This window comes from Cherax quadricarinatus, chromosome 36 (genome assembly GCF_038502225.1).
Source record: "Cherax quadricarinatus isolate ZL_2023a chromosome 36, ASM3850222v1, whole genome shotgun sequence".
In the NCBI taxonomy this organism is placed as follows: Eukaryota; Metazoa; Arthropoda; class Malacostraca; order Decapoda; family Parastacidae; genus Cherax; species Cherax quadricarinatus.
Genome location: NC_091327.1, coordinates 23,557,794 through 23,578,432, shown reverse-complemented (window position 1 = coordinate 23,578,432; position 20,639 = coordinate 23,557,794). Strand labels below are relative to the sequence as shown.

At 37.4% G+C, this 20,639-nt stretch overlaps 1 protein-coding gene across 6 annotated transcripts; it reads left to right on the top strand.

Annotated features, from left to right (window-relative positions):
• On the top strand, window positions 1-19,695 carry LOC138853633 (ras-related protein Rab-24-like). 6 transcript variants are annotated; one of them, XM_070091575.1, is made up of 6 exons: window positions 1,129-1,205; window positions 1,496-1,591; window positions 2,892-3,018; window positions 7,425-7,584; window positions 7,759-7,909; window positions 13,088-19,695. In XM_070091575.1, exons 3-6 carry the CDS (start codon window positions 2,898-2,900, stop codon window positions 13,253-13,255), a joined length of 600 nt encoding a protein of 199 aa, XP_069947676.1. In that variant the 5' UTR covers window positions 1,129-1,205; window positions 1,496-1,591; window positions 2,892-2,897; the 3' UTR covers window positions 13,256-19,695. The 6 variants fall into 6 exon arrangements, with proteins under 6 accessions (XP_069947681.1, XP_069947679.1, XP_069947675.1 ...); XM_070091580.1 differs by lacking the exons at window positions 1,129-1,205; window positions 1,496-1,591 and adding an exon at window positions 1-120; XM_070091578.1 differs by lacking the exons at window positions 1,129-1,205; window positions 1,496-1,591 and adding an exon at window positions 782-1,012.
• Window positions 19,696-20,639: the final 944 nt, after the last annotated feature.

Genomic DNA, 20,639 nt, shown 5'->3' with positions numbered 1-20,639 from the left:
TACCCATCCTGTGGGCGGTAGTCAAAAGATTACAGAGGTACATAATTGGTCCAGGGACTGGACTCCAAAGTTTTGATAGCTGAGCAAGTTACAGAGGTAATGAACTCACAAGTTACAAAGGTAATGAATCCTGTAAGAATGGTTACTTACGTTTATACATGGGTACAATCATGAACAAATTATAGAGTAATGAGCAATTCACACTTCCACACCCGGTCACAACTGTAATGAGTTATTGGTGCAAATATTGATTGTTGAGTCACACACACACACACAAGGGGACACAGTTGGAAGCTGAAGACACAGATGAATCACAGGGATGTTAGGAAGTATTTCTTCAGCCACAGAGTAGTCAGTAAGTGGAATAGTTTGGGAAGCGATGTAGTGGAGGCAGGATCCATACATAGCTTTAAGCAGAGGTATGATAAAGCTCACGGCTCAGGGAGAGTGACCTAGTAGCGATCAGTGAAGAGGCGGGGCCAGGAGCTCGGACTCGACCCCCGCAACCTCAACTAGGTGAGTACCTGGAGTTTACCTGGAGAGAGTTCCGGGGGTCAACGCCCCCGCGGCCCGGTCTGAGACCAGGCCTCCTGGTGGATCAGAGCCTGATCAACCAGGCTGTTGCTGCTGGCTGCACGCAAACCAACATACGAGCCACAGCCCATTTCTTCAGTCATAGATGATGTTGGTGAGGGGCTCTTGATTTAGGGAATTGGATCTGTGTTCCAGTTCCCCGAATTAAGCCTGAATGCCTTCCACATCCCCCCCCCAGGCGCTGTATAATCCTCCGGGTTTAGCGCTTCCCCCTTGATTATAATAATAATAATAATTCAGTCATAGAGTAGTCAGGCCGTGGAATAGCCTAGAAAGTGACGTAGTGGAGGCGGGAACCATACATAGTTTTAAGGCGAGGTATGATAAAGCTCATGGAGCAGGGAGAGAGAGGACCTAGTAGCAATCAGCGAAGAGGCGGGGCCAGGAGCTATGACTTGACCCCTGCAACCACAAATAGGTGAGTACACACACACACGTGGTAATGCTTTATTTACAGGGAGCAAAGTCAGGGTATTTCTCCAGAATGGTCTGTAATATACCACTGAAGGAAGAAGAATACGGCGTTAGTTATAGTAGCTCTATAAACTAACTACAAGGGGAATACAGAAAACAACAAAAATTGTAGATAAATTTCTCAAATTAAATCTGTTGTGAGTTTTCTCATACTTAGACATTTTCAGCACCCTAGATGTATACTAATTATTTATTCTTATATTGTTTTACACTTCATTATATCTACATCCTGCGCCTCAAAGGTGAAAGTTTAATATTGTTTACATTTTTTTTACTCAAGGGGGTTAATATATGTCATATTTCTCTACATGTTGTTCACCCTATTTCTTCCTTCATTGGAGGTACATTGATGCTGGTGAAAGGCTCTTAATTCAAATAATTGGATCTAGCCTCCCTCTCCTTGGACTGAATTGCTTCTCATTTTCAGGTACTGTATGACCCTATGGGTTTAGCACTTCCCCTGTGAGTGTAATAATATTCAGCCCATTTATGTTACATATGGACCACAGAGGGATTTAAGAAAGTAATTATATTTTCATTTAGTTTAGGCATGTATTAAACTTTTACAGTGGTTTTGTGTATTTTATGTAGAATTTAAGAACATAAGAACAGTGGTGAACTGCAATTAGCCTGTTGGCCCATGCTAGGCAGGTTCATTTCACACCCAAGCACGCCCATTCATGTACCGTCCAATGTACATTGTAAGCTACCCAAAGTTCTCACTTCAGTTATGTTATCTGGTCATTTGTTCCACTCATCTACAACTTCATTGCCAAACCATTACTTCCCTATATCTTTAATAAGTCTAAATTTTGCCAGCTCGAATCCATTGCTGTGAATCTTGTCTTGGTTAGATATTTTCCGCACAATATTTATATCCCCTTAATTTATTCCTGTTTACCGTTTGTACATTTCAGTTGTATCTCCCCTAATTCTACACTTTTCCAGAAAGTGCAAATTTATTGCCCTCAGTCTATGTAAGAAAGGCATTACTAGAGATATATAATGTTGAAGTACATGTATATATAACCTTAGGACTTCTATTATATACATACTTCATATATAAAAAATTGTAAATTTGTAACACAAGATTGAAACCTTTGTATAACCATCCTGAGAGTTATTGATCAAATTATATCTTTTATGGTGACTTTGAATTGCATCCACAATTATTAACTCCATCAACTTTTCCATAGTTATGATTAGGCTGATTGGTGTAAAATTTAAAGTTAAGAACCTTTCTCCCACTTTGTAAATGGATATCACATTTGCCATTTTCTGCTTGTCTGGTACCATATCTGTTGGTAGTGATCTGTTGAAAAGATTAGCTTTACTTTGTCTGTTTGCATCTACCTGTAGCTCTTTGGCCACATATTGTGACAGTATCATTCATTGAGGCTCCTGTATATTGTACCTGGTGTCCCTCATTTTATGCTACAGAGCTACAGATGCATTCTTAACTCATGGTAGCTATACTTCAGTTCAGTCAGGCCATGAACATTAAATTCCATATAACAAGAATCTTCAATATGCTTTGTGATTCATATTGATTGCATATGGCAAATGTATATCGTATATCCATGTATCCACATTTACTAATAAATGAAACATCACATAATGGTGAAGTTGTGTAAAGTGAATCAACATAAAATTAGGGAAAACCTGTACATATTGTATTGTATAGTAGAGTACATGCATCTGTGACTTAATCAGATTTGCTTTGGCTCATTAAAGGTAGCTCCTTACCACTGTAGGTATTAATTATACATCTGCATAAACTATTTTGTTTGTTAAATTTACATCATTATATATTCTATTTTCAGTGAAGCATGATGTCTAGGAAAGTTGATATGAAGGTGGTTGTGCTTGGGCAAGCATCATGTGGCAAGACTAGCCTTGTTGAACGTCTCATATATAATCGCTTCAACACAAACTACCAGACTACTATAGGTATTTAATGCATTTATTTAGCATTATGTGGTGATTTGCTTAATTTAAGATTTCTGAACCAAAAAAATACTGATTCATGTTTTTATTTTTATAATACTGTATATACTTCGTATAAATATGAAAAATATTGTACACATTCATTTAGCCCATTAACTAAAAGTTTAATTGGACAGTTTTTGAAGTTAAAAATATGAGGATTATAATACTGTTAGTTGTCTCAAAATATTTCATTCATTGTGCTTCAGTATTATTATTGCTGAGAATGTACGTATTATGTTGTCAACCCTTTCAGGGTCGGCAGGCCCTCTCCTAAACTTGTTCTCAGGGTCGGAAATTTTTCGAAAAAAAAAATTATTTTTTCTTATGAAATGATAGAGAATCTTTTCCCAATCATAATGTCACCAAAAGTATGAAATTTGATGGAAAACTTACGGAATCATGCTCTCGCGAAGTTAGTGGTCTCAACGATGGTTACACATCGGCAATTTTGCCCAATTTGAGCCCTATTTTCGGCCAATTCCAATGTACCAGTCAACAAAAATCATAACTATTTCGTGAGAACTCCATTTTTTTCTGTCTAATGAGTACAAGAAACCACCCATTTACCAATTTCAACTATCCAATAAAGTGGTCAGAAATTTGCAATTTGGCAGTTTTGCCAATTTCACACAAATTTCAAAAGATGCCAATTTCCAATTAGGGTCCAGAATAAACAAGACAGACATTCGTGGTACTAAAATAAAAAAATTTCTGTTCATTAGTCACTCCCCAGGTCTCTCTTACACTTCTTTTGCTTTCCACTTTGAATTTTTATTCTCACAAAAAAATAGAAGATTTACTGTTATGCAGACTACTGCATTAGTGTAGAAATGGTATAAATAATATCAGCACACTTCTGAAAGAATATTAGACTCACCAGTTGATGTACATTGGACACGTGGCATGATTTGTTTACTTTTGAACTTTGGCAAAAATCGAACATTTCTGCTACTTTGAGCTCAATTTCAAGGTACTTTTCATTGTGAAACCAATCAAAATCATCTTAATTTCTGTAATATGTCTTCCATTCTATAAAATGAGACCAGGAAAATTAGAATACAACCATAAATACCATACAAAAATACAGTGCAGAGTTGCTGTTTTAAACCGAAAACATAGTCAAAGTTTTTTTTTCTCATTACGCACTGTGTGCTGCAGGATTTTTTTTTATACTGTGCACACTGACCACATAGACCCTTTCTTTCATATGTAGGCCTACCAGCTTTCTCTCGCTAGATTTTAAGGGGCTAGAATTTATGCGTACTAGTACGGCACCAACCCTGGCGTGCAAGCCATACTAGTATGGCACCAACCCTGAAAGGGTTAATAAAAAAATAGTTTGAGACACTGTATACTGAAAAATTAACAAGAGACAATTTATAAAAAAAGGGGTCACATGGACAAATTATTAGGTAGTTACCCGGTAGGTATGTCTGACTTGAGCTACAGTAATCCCCCACATAGTAACATTTATTCTGGAGTATTCTGGAAAAATGTTACAAAACTAAATACATACCAAATAAAACCAATTTTCTCATATACAGTACTGCCATGTTATAATAAAATATGGGTTAAAGGAGAAATAATTCTTATATTTTTTCTTATTGCCTTAAAACCAGATCTTTCTGGAAATAGATATATTTTCATGGCCTTTAAACAAGGAGTTAACATGATAATACATGCCACTCCCTGCAAGTATAGTGTAAGTTAAAGTAACACTTACCTTCCTGTAGGCTTTCCATAAAATTGTATCAATTGCGTGTTAGATAGGAGTGAATGGAGACGAATGGTACTTGGGACCTGACGATCTGTTGGAGTGTGAGCAGGGTAATATTTAGTGAAGGGATTCAGGGAAACCGGTTATTTTCATATAGTCGGACTTGAGTCCTGGAAATGGGAAGTACAATGCCTGCACTTTAAAGGAGGGGTTTGGGATATTGGCAGTTTGGAGGGATATGTTGTGTATCTTTATATGTGTATGCTTCTAGACTGTTGTATTCTGAGCACCTCTGCAAAAACAGTGATAATGTGCGAGTGTGGTGAAAGTGTTGAATGATGATGAAAGTATTTTCTTTTTGGGGATTTTCTTTCTTTTTTGGGTCACCCTGCCTCGGTGGGAGACGGCCGACTTGTTGAAAAAAAAAAAAAAAAAAAAAAAAAAAAAAATTTGTATCTGTAATAGAGTTGGGTGTTAATGTTGAGAATATTCATAGTAGGAGAAAGTTAGGCTAGTCGAAGAGTTGGGTTACAGAGAAATGAGAATATGGAGGAGGGAGGAGTGGGCAAAGGGATGGAAGAGTATACAGGTATTTTTACTTTTTTGTCAAATGCAGTTGGTACTGTATATGTATAATGGGCTCATGTTTTGGTAGAAGTTGGTCAAGAAATGTGGATTTTTTCTTATTAGAAGTTGATAACAAAGGAGCCATTACAGTACATTGTTTAGTGAGGAACATCTTGTTCTGTTGTAGAATTGTTCCTCAATTAATATACTGTATCCCTTATTGCTAGGGAAAATTACAATAAGCAAATTATTACTAATTGGATGATTACTTTAGCATTATTATACATCTAATATTGAAAAACAAAATTTTTACATACTTACCGCAGATTGGAGGGAGTATAGAGAAAGTGAATTTAAATATTTGGGTGGGGGGGGTGGACATATTGGCACATGGGTCTATGAAGATAAGGTGAATCATAGAATAGATAAGAGAAAAAAGTAGGTTGTGTCTATAGGTATCTATGAAAAAGTTCATCTATAGAGGCAAAGGTACCAAAGTATAGTTGTACCAGTTCTTTTATATGGGTGTGAGGCATGGGCTTTAGGTATTACACCTTTCAAGGTGAGGGGCACTTGATCTAAGGAATTGGACCTGTGCTTTCCTTCCTTTGATCAAACCTGAATGCCTCTCATTCTCGTAGGTGCTGTGTGACTATGGGTTTAGTGCTCCTCCATTAATGTAATAATTTAGATATTGCAGTGAGTAGGCTAGATGTAATAAAGATGTCATGTTGGAGAGTAATGTATGATGTAAATATTGTGCAGAGAATTTCCTTCTTTATTTTCTTTTTTCTCATCTTTCTTGCTCCTTCCATTCTCTTATAATAAAAAATATTTTGTATTATATATTATGGAGCAATTCGTTGGTGTAATAAGGATTGAAACTTGAGGTGTGGGCTTACGAGCCCTCCCACTGTTCCTTTCATCCTCACCCTCTCTCTTCCTTTCGTCCCCACCCCTTTCTCTTTCATGCTCCTGAATAGAAGACTAGTGATTTCTCCCTTGATTATCTTAATGAAAATGAATCGTATCATATAGTTTTTGTTATTATGGTACAGTATTATGAATATTAATGTATTATATTACTGTTATCATATTTTTGTCGTCATTCAAAATATAATTCCTTCTTTTTTATAGCTCACCTACCAGCCAATCATATTATTGATTTGTAAGTATTACATATATGTAGAATGAAACTTTCTTATGTACCTGTATCTCCTTGTAAAGAATTATCCTTAATATTTTTATGTACAGTATTTTCCTAGACCCACCCAAAATGCTGTGTAATGTGGGTTTTACAGCATCTACATCTAGACCTGTTTATACATTATCCTTATAAGCATAACTATTACTGTATTGTATTTTTTTTGCAAATAAATTAGTACTGTAGTAATTACTGTGTTAGTTATGGTAGCAGTAGTATTTGTTGTTGTTGTTTTGTTGTTCTTGTTAAAGTAATAGAAAGGTACATTGCCCTGAGGATCACAAGTACTTTTTGCCTTCAGGTAACCTTCAGGTATAGTGGTCTGTTGCTGAGGTAGGATTGGATGAAGTTATAAGAGTATTATGGTTTGAAAATTTACAATTTATTAGTGCCTATGTTTATACTCTGCAGTACTTCAGTTTACTATATTGGATCCACTGCACTGTATGACCCTGGTGGGTTTAGCACTTAGTTTTGATAATAATAATAATAATAATAATAATAATAATAATAATAATAATAATAATAATAATAATAATAATAATAATAATGTATTGGATCCAAAACTAACTTTGAAAAAATGCCAATTCTTAGATGTGTAAAATAAAATTCACATTTCTTTATAAGTGAAAATGTGAACTCACTATACGTATATGCTCCAAATAACCACATATAAAAGAATCAGTGTACTTGATAAACAAATTAAATAAGAAATTTAATTTAGCCCATCCAGTTACCATGTGCCTTCCACTTTGCATTTCTTATTGCATTTACATTTTGCATATACATGTACAATACTCTTCAGTACTGATTTTATGCATGTGTGTGGTTGACTAATAAAATATTTCTCTGTTATGTTTTTATCTTTTTATTTTGAAGGTGCAGCATTTGGAGCTCGCTGTATGGATGTGCAAGGAAAGCAGATTTGTGTTGGTATTTGGGACACAGCAGGAAGTGAACGTTATGAAGCAATGAGTCGTATTTATTACAGGGAAGCGAAAGCAGCAATTATATGTTATGATATAACTAATGCAGAGAGGTAAGCTGATGCCAAATAGGCCACATTTATGTAAATACAGTTCTGCAATATACTGTTTAATATTGTGTTGTTTGATGTACAGATGAATGTCTTTGGTGTATGAGTACAGTTGTCATGTCTTAATTACATTATTTTTCATTCCGAGGATTTCTTTTATGATTTCTCCCTAACCAGTTCTAACCGGGCCAAATTTTGGGTATCAGAAGTACAAAAACATGAAGAAGATTGCAGAATTTTCCTCTGTGGCACAAAACTTGACCTGGTGATGGACAAATCTCAGGCACGACAGGTTGACTACCATGACATTTCTGATTATGCTGAGGAGGTAAGATTCCCTGCCTTATTATTAATGTATTAAAATACCATGTCAAATGAAAAAAAATTAACAGCTGAACTTGCTTTATGGCAAAAAGTGATATATAACACTATCTGAAAATATTTATAACTACCCATCATTGCTGTTTGGAGAAACATCTGAACTGTCATATCTATGTGCCTCTGGAAATACAGTGATAGTGTGAATGATGGTGAAAGTGTTTCTTTTATGGATCACCCTGCCTCAATAGGAGACAGCAGGTGTGTTAAAAAAATATACTAATACAATTGTTTACTTGAATCTTGCCAATTCCTAGAAATTTATCCCCCCCACTCTTCAAAGATCTAAACTTACTCCCTGTACAGAACACCCACATTTACTACTGTGTAACCTTCATTTACACAACCATAAATTCCAATATTAACCCTGAACTAAAACACTTTCTTGATAGTTGTGACAGGACCCACAGGCACAACACCAGGCACAAAAATCTCTATGACATTCCCTGTGTCCTGCTAAACCTATACAAAAATTCAATGTACATTAAAAGGCCTAAAATCTGGAACTCCCTGCCTGAAAACCAGAACTGCAGATACAACTATCACTTTCAAAACTGCCGTTAAAAAACATCTTGTCTCCCTGACACCCCACTGTCAGCTAACTATGTATGTGAAAACCATCTATTCTCTTACTTGTATCTTTTTTTTATTATTATCACACTGGCCGATTCCCACCAAGGCAGGGTGGCCCGAAAAAGAAAAACTTTCACCATCATTCACTCCATCACTGTCTTGCCAGAAGGGTGCTTTACACTACAGTTTTTAAACTGCAACATTAACACCCCTCCTTCAGAGTGCAGGCACTGTACTTCCCATCTCCAGGACTCAAGTCCGGCCTGCCGGTTTCCCTGAATCCCTTCATAAATGTTACTTTGCTCACACTCCAACAGCACGTCAAGTATTAAAAACCATTTGTCTCCATTCACTCCTATCAAACACGCTCATGCATGCCTCCTGGAAGTCCAAGCCCCTCGCACACAAAACCTCCTTTACCCCCTCCCTCCAACCTTTCCTAGGCCGACCCCTACCCCGCCTTCCTTCCACTACAGACTGATACACTCTTGAAGTCATTCTGTTTCGCTCCATTCTCTCTACATGTCCGAACCACCTCAACAACCCTTCCTCAGCCCTCTGGACAACAGTTTTGGTAATCCCGCACCTCCTCCTAACTTCCAAACTACGAATTCTCTGCATTATATTCACACCACACATTGCCCTCAGACATGACATCTCCACTGCCTCCAGCCTTCTCCTCGCTGCAACATTCATCACCCACGCTTCACACCCATATAAGAGCGTTGGTAAAACTATACTCTCATACATTCCCCTCTTTGCCTCCCAGGACAAAGTTCTTTGTCTCCACAGACTCCTAAGTGCACCACTCACTCTTTTTCCCTCATCAATTCTATGATTCACCTCATCTTTCATAGACCCATCCGCTGACACGTCCACTCCCAAATATCTGAATACGTTCACCTCCTCCATACTCTCTCCCTCCAATCTGATATTCAATCTTTCATCACCTAATCTTTTTGTTATCCTCATAACCTTACTCTTTCCTGTATTCACCTTTAATTTTCTTCTTTTGCACACCCTACCAAATTCATCCACCAATTTCTGCAACTTCTCTTCAGAATCTCCCAAGAGCACAGTGTCATCAGCAAAGAGCAGCTGTGACAACTCCCACTTTGTGTGTGATTCTTTATCTTTTAACTCCACGCCTCTTGCCAAGACCCTCGCATTTACTTCTCTTACAACCCCATCTATAAATATATTAAACAACCACGGTGACATCACACATCCTTGTCTAAGGCCTACTTTTACTGGGAAAAAATTTCCCTCTTTCCTACATACTCTAACTTGAGCCTCACTATCCTCGTAAAAACTCTTCACTGCTTTCAGTAACCTACCTCCTACACCATACACTTGCAACATCTGCCACATTGCCCCCCTATCCACCCTGTCATACGCCTTTTCCAAATCCATAAATGCCACAAAGACCTCTTTAGCCTTATCTAAATACTGTTCACTTATATGTTTCACTGTAAACACCTGGTCCACACACCCCCTACCTTTCCTAAAGCCTCCTTGTTCATCTGCTATCCTATTCTCCGTCTTACTCTTAATTCTTTCAATTATAACTCTACCATACACTTTACCAGGTACACTCAACAGACTTATCCCCCTATAATTTTTGCACTCTCTTTTATCCCCTTTGCCTTTATACAAAGGAACTATGCATGCTCTCTGCCAATCCCTAGGTACCTTACCCTCTTCCATACATTTATTAAATAATTGCACCAACCACTCCAAAACTATATCCCCACCTGCTTTTAACATTTCTATCTTTATCCCATCAATCCCGGCTGCCTTACCCCCTTTCATTTTACCTACTGCCTCACGAACTTCCCCCACACTCACAACTGGCTCTTCCTCACTCCTACAAGATGTTATTCCTCCTTGCCCTATACACGAAATCACAGCTTCCCTATCTTCATCAACATTTAACAATTCCTCAAAATATTTCCTCCATCTTCCCAATACCTCTAACTCTCCATTTAATAACTCTCCTCTCCTATTTTTAACTGACAAATCCATTTGTTCTCTAGGCTTTCTTAACTTGTTAATCTCACTCCAAAACTTTTTCTTATTTTCAACAAAATTTGTTGATAACATCTCACCCACTCTCTCATTTGCTCTCTTTTTACATTGCTTCACCACTCTCTTAACCTCTCTCTTTTTCTCCATATACTCTTCCCTCCTTGCATCACTTCTACTTTGTAAAAACTTCTCATATGCTAACTTTTTCTCCCTTACTACTCTCTTTACATCATCATTCCACCAATCGCTCCTCTTCCCTCCTGCACCCACTTTCCTGTAACCACAAACTTCTGCTGAACACTCTAACACTACATTTTTAATCCTACCCCATACCTCTTCGACCCCATTGCCTATGCTCTCATTTGCCCATCTATCCTCCAATAGCTGTTTATATCTTACCCTAACTGCCTCCTCTTTTAGTTTATAAACCTTCACCTCTCTCTTCCCTGATGCTTCTATTCTCCTTGTATCCCATCTACCTTTTACTCTCAGTGTAGCTACAACTAGAAAGTGATCTGATATATCTGTGGCCCCTCTATAAACATGTACATCCTGAAGTCTACTCAGCAGTCTTTTATCTACCAATACATAATCCAACAAACTACTGTCATTTCGCCCTACATCATATCTTGTATACTTATTTATCCTCTTTTTCTTAAAATATGTATTACCTATAACTAAACCCCTTTCTATACAAAGTTCAATCAAAGGGCTCCCATTATCATTTACACCTGGCACCCCAAACTTACCTACCACACCCTCTCTAAAAGTTTCTCCTACTTTAGCATTCAGGTCCCCTACCACAATTACTCTCTCACTTGGTTCAAAGGCTCCTATACATTCACTTAACATCTCCCAAAATCTCTCTCTCTCCTCTGCATTCCTCTCTTCTCCAGGTGCATACACGTTTATTATGACCCACTTCTCGCATCCAACCTTTACTTTAATCCACATAATTCTTGAATTTACACATCCATATTCTCTTTTCTCCTTCCATAACTGATCATTTAACATTACTGCTACCCCTTCCTTTGCTCTAACTCTCTCAGATACTCCAGATTTAATCCCATTTATTTCCCCCCACTGAAACTCTCCTACCCCCTTCAGCTTTGTTTCGCTTAGAGCCAGGACATCCAACTTCTTTTCATTCATAACATCAGCAATCATCTGTTTCTTGTCATCCGCACTACATCCACGCACATTTAAGCAACCCAGTTTTATAAAGTTTTTCTTCTTCTCTTTTTTAGTAAATGTATACAGGAGAAGGTTACTAGCCCATTGCTCCCGGCATTTTAGTCGCCTCATACGACACGCATGGCTTACGGAGGAAAGATTCTTTTCCACTTCCCCATGGACAATAGAAGAAATAAAAAAGGACAAGAGCTATTTAGAAAAAGGAGAAAAACCTAGATGTATGTATATATATATATATGCATGTGCGTGTCTGTGAAGTGTGACCAAAGTGTAAGTATGAGTAGCAAGATATCCCTGTTATCTAGCGTGTTTATGAGACAGAAAAAGAAACCAGCAATCCTACCATCATGCAAAACAATTACAGGTTTTTGTTTCACAGTCATCTGGCAGGACGGTAGTACTTCCCTGGGTGGTTGCTGTCTACCAACCTACTACCTTACTTGTATCATACACACATAAAAAAACAACTAGACCTATTCTTGATATCTGTGATTTCCCCCTATTTACACCTACACTCACCCAAATGACTGTAAGCATAAAATTACGAATAAAGCTATTGCCTAATAAATCTTAAACTAGTCATAAGTTTGCCTGAGATACCCAATATAGGAGCTTTAATAGAAACTGAATCATGCCAAGACAAAACCGTTCTCATTGCTAAATTTACAAACTGTAATGCAATTACTTAGCTTTAATGTCAATATGCTCCATAATCTGTATCAATATAGAGTTTGAATTACTATTAGTCTTCCCGAAATACCTAGTCATGCTAGGCATGATAGTGGCCCTCTCTGTAATTAATATTTTATAATATGTAAACCACATATTGTAACCAATATTTTATAATATGTAAAACCTACATTGTAATCTTTACAGAGAATCAACTTTTGATTTGATTTGTATATCTAAATGTATTTTGTTGAAATTTAAATTCTAAAAGTCATTATTGGTTTCTCTCTTCAGTACTTTGACTGGTAATATAAAAATACTTTGTTCTTGTTTTGCAAAATGCCTGTATTATGATTCTGAAGGAATTAAAAACTTAATAAACAATAAACCTAGTGTGGGAATCAAGATGTTGTGAGTACAATAATTGAAAATGAAATATCATTTTATGAGTATGGTATGAAATGGTAGGTGAAATACAATTTTAAGTACACTAAGAATTGGTAACTAAAATACAGTTTTGTGAATGCACTAACAAATGGTAGGTGAAGTATAATTTAGAAGACAATATACACAGCAATTGCAGGAATAGATGTACCTATTCAGGTGTACATTCAGATTTGGTGTACTGTATTGCTAAATGTTTGTGACACAGTTTTTTTAATAGGTTGGTGCAATGGTATTTGAAACGTCCAGCAAGACAGGGGCCAATGTTGAAGAGTTGTTCAGATGTATTGTTGAAGATTTTGCACTAGGACATAGAGAGGTTATGTCTACGCTGCAGGATTCAGCCATCTCTCTTCATGACAAGAAGATAAGCAAACGGTGTTGCTGACTCACAAGCGAAAACTAGCAGCTGTGATATTTTAAAATATATACTGTATATGATATATGTATATTAATTAGTTAGTTTTTGCAGTTACACAATATATTATAAGTAATATAACTTGTATGTTGTAAAAGTATGTATACAGTACTTTGTGTTTAGTACTTAGGTATGAGTGAAAATATATAAAATTTTTATTGTATATTATATTATTTTAACATAATGATCAGCATAGCAACATTGGTTCTTCACATTGGTTTCAATTATAGGACTGATCTAGTTGTAGTCACACAAAATGATGCTTATGATATACCACCTGAGGCCAATATGGAGTTTAGGTCCTTGTTAGAACTCACTCATTATATTATTATGCCAAATACAAACATGTTACATATACCCTGTAATAAAGTTGGTAGAATTACCGACAATATGTAAAGTAAAAGGACACAAGTGCAACTTGATAAAGCTCCTGGAGAGCGAAACGTTGCCACAATAAATGTCACATTAGTTGCACTTGTGTCCTCTTACTTTACATATACCCTGTTGTTTCTTGTGCAAGTTTTAATTTTAGGAGACATTAGTAAAATAGTCCATTTATTTTGGCACATGCAGCATGTAAGCCAGTGAACTGTTGGTATGGTGTACAGGAGACCCTCCACATTCATGAGGGTTAGGAGATCAAGAACTTCGTGAATCTTGAAAATTTACGAATGTTTGGTGCACAAATATGATGTAGGGAAATATAATAATAGCATTTACTTAGCCTAACAATACTGCTTCCTTAACCTACTGAACCATGAAGAATCATAAAACACATGAAAACATCTTAAAATATTGTATATATATGTTATGGTTTAATGGCAAATAATGAACAAACAAAACACTCACCACTCGTAAGGTTAGGCAGATGAACTCTGACGACTTGTGATGATGATGGTGATGATAGCTAGCCATGCAGTTACTGATGACAGTTGAATGGAGGTGATTATATGGGGTGTAACTGCACTTGTAATGATGAGTCTAGTACGTATGTGGATTCTAACTCTTCACCGCCAGCGTCACTGCCAACATCGCTAGAGTTAGAGTTAGCAGCGGAGTAAGATTCTGCCACAGGTTGAGGTTCAGGTGAGGCGGTAGGGGTAGTGGCAGGAGTAGTGGCAAGCTTCCTTGTGAAGAGCATTGTGATGGGCACCTGAAACCATTTCCGCTTCTATCCACAGAGTTTTGTAGGGAATTATGCTCCTATCAGTGTCGCTAATCATCTTAAAGCCCTCAACATTGATGGGTCTATGTCGTAAAAAAATTGTTTGAGCTATGCTGTCATTCTCATCGCTTGCCCTAGTTTTCAAGGGTGAGTGATAATTCCTGTAGTCATTCTCAAATCTTGCAGTGAAGAAGTTGATTGGCCTCAGCAACACTCTCCTCATTTTCATCCTCACTCTCTGCCTGCACAATCTCCAACAATTCTTCATCATTTAGGTCCAGTGCACGTTCTTCAACCAGTTCTCTAACCTCACCCTCCTGCATGTCCTTGAGCCCTTCACCACCAACTAGCCTTGCTAACTCCACAGTCTTCCTCATGGCTTTGTTAACCTTATCCTGAGGACCAAATCTGCTGGTTGAGGGGGTAAGAGGGAGGGTAATAGGGATGTGGCGGAAAGCATTTTCCCGTGCTTTTTTCCCGCATTTGTTTGGTAAATATGATTGGGCGGCTGGGCATTCGCAAATGTTCGAAACTTTTGAAAGTGAAGGCTAGCTGTAATGTGGGGCATCTGGCTAATTGTAGCTGTATAAACAAAACCTAAACAAAGATGTGCCATGCCAATATCTACTGCTGACAGGCTAAGGTTAATTTATGTTAGGTTATTTTAGGTTAGGTTAATGGATTTCCTTAGGTTAGATTGTTTCTTACTATTTCCACAAAATAAACCCACCTAAATCACATAACCCAGCTAATATTGAACATTTTAAGGAATAAATTATCAGTCAACTCAGACCAGGATCTTAACTCACCATTGACCTCACAAATATTTTCATACAGTATGTATTATTTTTAGATGAATGCAATTTTGTATGAATTTACCCCTAAACAGGAGGGCCCCAATTATATGGCGGGTAAGGTTAGAGGCTGCTGCAGTAAAGCGAAAATCACCATAGTGAATCACCTTTGTTTTCACTTTCATATGCATATAGATGCCTGATAACATGTTTATGCTATCATATATTACATGAACAATAGAACTAGGCCTAAGAAACAATAAAGTAAAATGCATGTACAGTATACTCATTACTTACCTTAAAATATTTTTGTCTTTAGGTTATAGCAAGTAGTGAGTATTAGCCCATAGTATTAGCCCCTAGCAAGAGTGTTAGCCTGTCTTAATTATTTGTGCTTAACAATATTGTATTAGTACATGTAAAACTATATTTTTTCTTTTACCACAGAAATAAATAAAAGTTGTTTGTTTGTTTTTTGCAGCTTTGAAGCCAGGCATTGACTTCACTTGTTTAGCAATAAATGTCTTAATGCAGTTTCATTCATATTAATAATACATTGTTTGGTATGTCCACCAGATTCGATTATCCCAGGTAGGTCATGTGGATAATTTTCTGCAGCTACAGTGTCGGTGTTTGCTGTTTTACTCTGCACTTTGATTTTGTGAAGTTGACTTCTTTCCTTAAATCTTTGAAACCAGCCTCTGCTAGCTTTGAATTTATCTTCAACGTATATTAAGTGCGAAATAGAGCTAGGCCTAAAACAACAATTTAAAAGTAAAATGAATGTAAAAATTACCAGAATACAGAAAGATGAAGAGCACACATATTCTGTAAACAGTGTTATGTATGGACACTCAATAGACACAGTCAGATTGACTCAGATAGACACATATTATTCTGGCAGTTGAACAGGTATTGGACTTCCAACTGGGAGTGATTAGTGACACTAAACAAATTATCTTCACATTAATGCAGTACAACAACACACCCAGGCTCACAGCAACATACCCTGGCTTATGTCATAGATGGACTAATGAAAATGTCTATAATACAGCCTCTCCCCACTTGATGGGGTTCCATTCCTAAGAGTAGGTCGGTAAGCGAATTGGTCATTAAGCGAGGATCATACTGTGCTGGTGGTGGGTTTGTGTCAACCATCTTTAGATATTTTTTTAATGTCATCTTTACACCATTTATAACATTTTTAGTATATTTTTAAATGTTTATATAGTAGTGTACTGTACACTGTAATCAACAGAATAAAGTAAATCAACCCTAATATATATTACTTAGATTTACATACTGGTTGGAAAGCTGGTCGTAAGTCTGAGTGGTTGGTAAACGAGCACATCAATAAGTGAGGAGAGGCTGTAATAATTGACATTTAAAGTGCCCCAGAGCGATTATCATGTTAATCTGCCAGCTTGTGAGACACTCTTAGCTACTCTCTCACCTGGCATAGCTACTCCTACTTTGTAATGATGCCAAATAATGATTTTAATGTACAGTAGGGCCCAACTTATATGGCAGGTTAGCTTCCAGGCTACTGCTGGATAGCAGACTACCATTTTTTTCACTTATAAATGCCAGATAGCAAGTTTACACTAACATACATTCAGTTAGCAATAGAACTAGGCATTAAAAACAATAAAAAGTAAAATACACACACAGTACACTCATTACTTACCTTTAAATACTTGCAGTCTTAATGTAGGGTGAGAGGTATTTATTGTAAGAGGTCAGGTATGGCCACCCCACCCACACGTATGTAATATATATTTAAAGCACCCTAGAGCGTTAGTGCATATACAGTACACTCATTACTTACCTTAAAATATTTGTAGTCTTAATATGGGGTGAGAAATGAGTAGTATTTATTGTAAGAGGTCAGGTGTGGTAGGTATGGCTAGCCCACTCACATGTAATATACATTTAGAGCGCCCTAGAGCAATAAAATAGATGTATGTACAGTACACTCATTACTTACCTTAAAATATTTGTAGAGTGGAACCCCGGTTTTCGTCCAATCTTATTATTGTACAGTTCAGTTTTCGACCACTTTTTTTTGGCGAACTTTTCTCCGTTTTCGTACATCCGCTCGGAAATCATCAGTACTAGACGTGTCCGCCTGCCCGCGGCTGCGGCTGCTCATACATTCGTGACTCAGTCTGCCTTTGTTACTTGTAGAGGGTGGTAGTGATGGTGGTAGAGGGTGGTAGTGATTGTGGTAGAGGGTGGTAGTGATGGTGGTAGAGATAACCTCTTCTCCCTCTCCTCTCCTCGCCATCTTCTATATGCCAACAAGAGTCTTCAATAAAGGTAAAAGTGATTTAAATGTTCATTTATCCATTTCGTTAATGCTTTATATTTATTTTTAATTGTTTTCTGTATGTAAAACTATAGTTATTCTCTATAAAATGTATTTTTTGTTAACATTTTTGGGTGTCTGGAGCAGATTAATTGGATTTACATTATTTCTTATGGGAAATATTACTTCAGTTTTCGTACAAATCCGTTTTTGGCTGACCTTCTGGAATGGATTAAAGATGAAAACTGGGGTTCCACTGTGGTCTATTGTAGGGTGAGAGGTGAGTAAATAAGATAAAATGAATAAACAAGAGAGTGAGAGAATGATTAAATGAGAGAGGACAGAGACGCGAAGTCTGTAAACAAGCAGATGAACGCATCTGGTTATGGTTGATACATGTTCATTTCCATGTTTGTGAAGCTTATACCATAATACAAACACCTTACCTTGTGTACAAGTTGTTTCCACATTGGTACAGTAGAATAAATAAAGAGCAACACTCCCATTCTCATGTAACACACCCCTTTCTGACACTCCAACAAGACAACTGGAAAAAACATCTCATATTTATGTTAATTTATTCTACTGTGGGGTGTATTTATTACATTCATATGTTACATAGCATGTTTATATAATTTTGAAAAAAATATCATAGATGGATTAATGAAAATGTTTATATTAACATAATATACAACATTTAAAGCACCTCAGCTTGATTATTATTGTGTACTATTATTATTATTATTATTATCATTATTAATATGGAGTCTTCAAGACTAATGAGACACGTATTGATTTTAATGTGTACCTGCATGCCAGCCCAGTGTCGAAGTTTATTTAGGTACAGGTACACATAAGTATAATTATCAGAGTATACTTTTTTTTTTTTTTGTTTTTTTTTTTTTTTTTTTTTTTTTTTTCAACAAGTCGGCCGTCTCCCACCGAGGCAGGGTGACCCAAAAAAAAAGAAAGAAAATCCCCAAAAAGAAAATACTTTCATCATCATTCAACACTTTCACCACACTCGCACATTATCACTGTTTTTGCAGAGGTGCTCAGAATACAACAGTTTAGAAGCATACACATATAAAGATACACAACATATCCCTCCAAACTGCCAATATCCCAAACCCCTCCTTTAAAGTGCAGGCATTGTACTTCCCATTTCCAGGACTCAAGTCCGACTGTATGAAAATAACCGGTTTCCCTGAATCCCTTCACTAAATATTACCCTGCTCACGCTCCAACAGATCGTCAGGTCCCAAGTACCATTCGTCTCCATTCACTCCTATCTAACACGCTCATGCACGCTTGCTGGAAGTCCAAGCCCCTTGCCCACAAAACCTCCTTTACCCCCTCTCTCCAACCCTTTCGAGGACGACCCCTACCCCGCCTTCCTTCCCCTGTAGATTTATATCCTTTCCATGTCATTCTACTTTGATCCATTCTCTCTAAATGACCAAACCACCTCAACAACCCCTCTTCTGCCCTCTGACTAATACTTTTATTAACTCTACACCTTTTCCTAATTTCCATACTCCGAATTTTTTGCATAATATTTACACCACACATTGCCCTTAGACAGGCCATCTCCACTGCCTCCAGCCATCTCCTCGCTGCTGCATTTACTACCCAAGCTTCACACCCATATAAGAGTGTTGGTACTACTATACTTTCATACATTCCCTTCTTTGCCTCCATAGATAACGTTTTTTGACTCCACATATACCTCAACGCACCACTCACCTCTTTTCTCTCATCAATTCTATGATTAACCTCATCCTTCATAAATCCATCCGCCGACACGTCAACTCCCAAGTATCTGAAAACATTCACTTCTTCCATACTCCTCCTCCCCAATTTGATATCCAAGTTTTCTTTATCTAAATCATTTGACACCCTCATCACCTTACTCTTTTCTATGTTCACTTTCAACTTTCTACCTTTACACACATTCCCAAACTCATCCACTAACCTTTGCAATTTTTCTTTAGAATCTCCCATAAGCACAGTATCATCAGCAAAAAGTAACTGTGTCAATTCCCATTTTGAATTTGATTCCCCAAAATTTAATCCCACCCCTCTCCCGAACACCCTAGCATTTACTTCCTTTACAACCCCATCTATAAATATATTAAACAACCATGGTGACATTACACATCCCTGTCTAAGACCTACTTTTACCGGGAAGTAGTCTCCCTCTCTTCTACACACCCTAACCTGAGCCTCACTATCCTCATAAAAACTCTTTACAGCATTTAATAACTTACCACCTATTCCATATACAGTGGACCCCCGCATAACGATTACCTCCGAATGCGACCAATTATGTAAGTGCAGTTGTACGTGTATGTTTGGGGGTCTGAAATGGACTAATCTACTTCACAATATTCCTTATGGGAACAAATTCGGTCAGTACTGGCACCTGAACATAATTCTGGAGTGAAAGATAAGATAAGATAAGATAAGATTTCGTTCGGATTTTTAACCCCGGAGGGTTAGCCACCCAGGATAACCCAAGAAAGTCAGTGCGTCATCGAGGACTGTCTAACTTATTTCCATTGGGGTCCTTAATCTTGTCCCCCAGGTGGCGACCCACACCAGTCGACTAACACCCAGGTACCTATTTGCTGCTAGGTGAACAGGACAACAGGTGTAAGGAAACGTGTCGGAATTTCCACCCGCCGGGAATCGAACCCGGGCCCTCCGTGTGTGAAGCGGGAGTTTTAGCCACCAGGCCACCGGGCCACCGGGGGTCCACTGTACTTGCAACATCTGCCACATTGCTCCTCTATCCACTCTATCATATGCCTTTTCTAAATCCATAAATGCAATAAAAACTTCCCTACCTTTATCTAAATACTGTTCACATATATGCTTCAATGTAAACACTTGATCTACACATCCCCTACCCACTCTGAAACCTCCTTGCTCATCCGCAATCCTGCATTCTGTCTTACCTCTAATTCTTTCAATTATAACCCTACCGTACACTTTTCCTGGTATACTCAGTAAACTTATTCCTCTATAATTTTTACAGTCTCTTTTGTCCCCTTTCCCTTTATATAAAGGGACTATACATGCTCT

Excerpts from the sequence above, each read along its gene's own strand:
- LOC138853633 (XM_070091580.1), top strand. The coding sequence starts at position 2,898 with ATGATGTCTAGGAAAGTTGATATGAAGGTGGTTGTGCTTGGGCAAGCA. Across the intron at positions 3,019-7,424 it reads AAACTACCAGACTACTATAG|GTGCAGCATTTGGAGCTCGC; the intron begins GTATTTAATGCA and ends TTTATTTTGAAG. Across the intron at positions 7,910-13,087 it reads TTTCTGATTATGCTGAGGAG|GTTGGTGCAATGGTATTTGA; the intron begins GTAAGATTCCCT and ends TTTTTTTAATAG.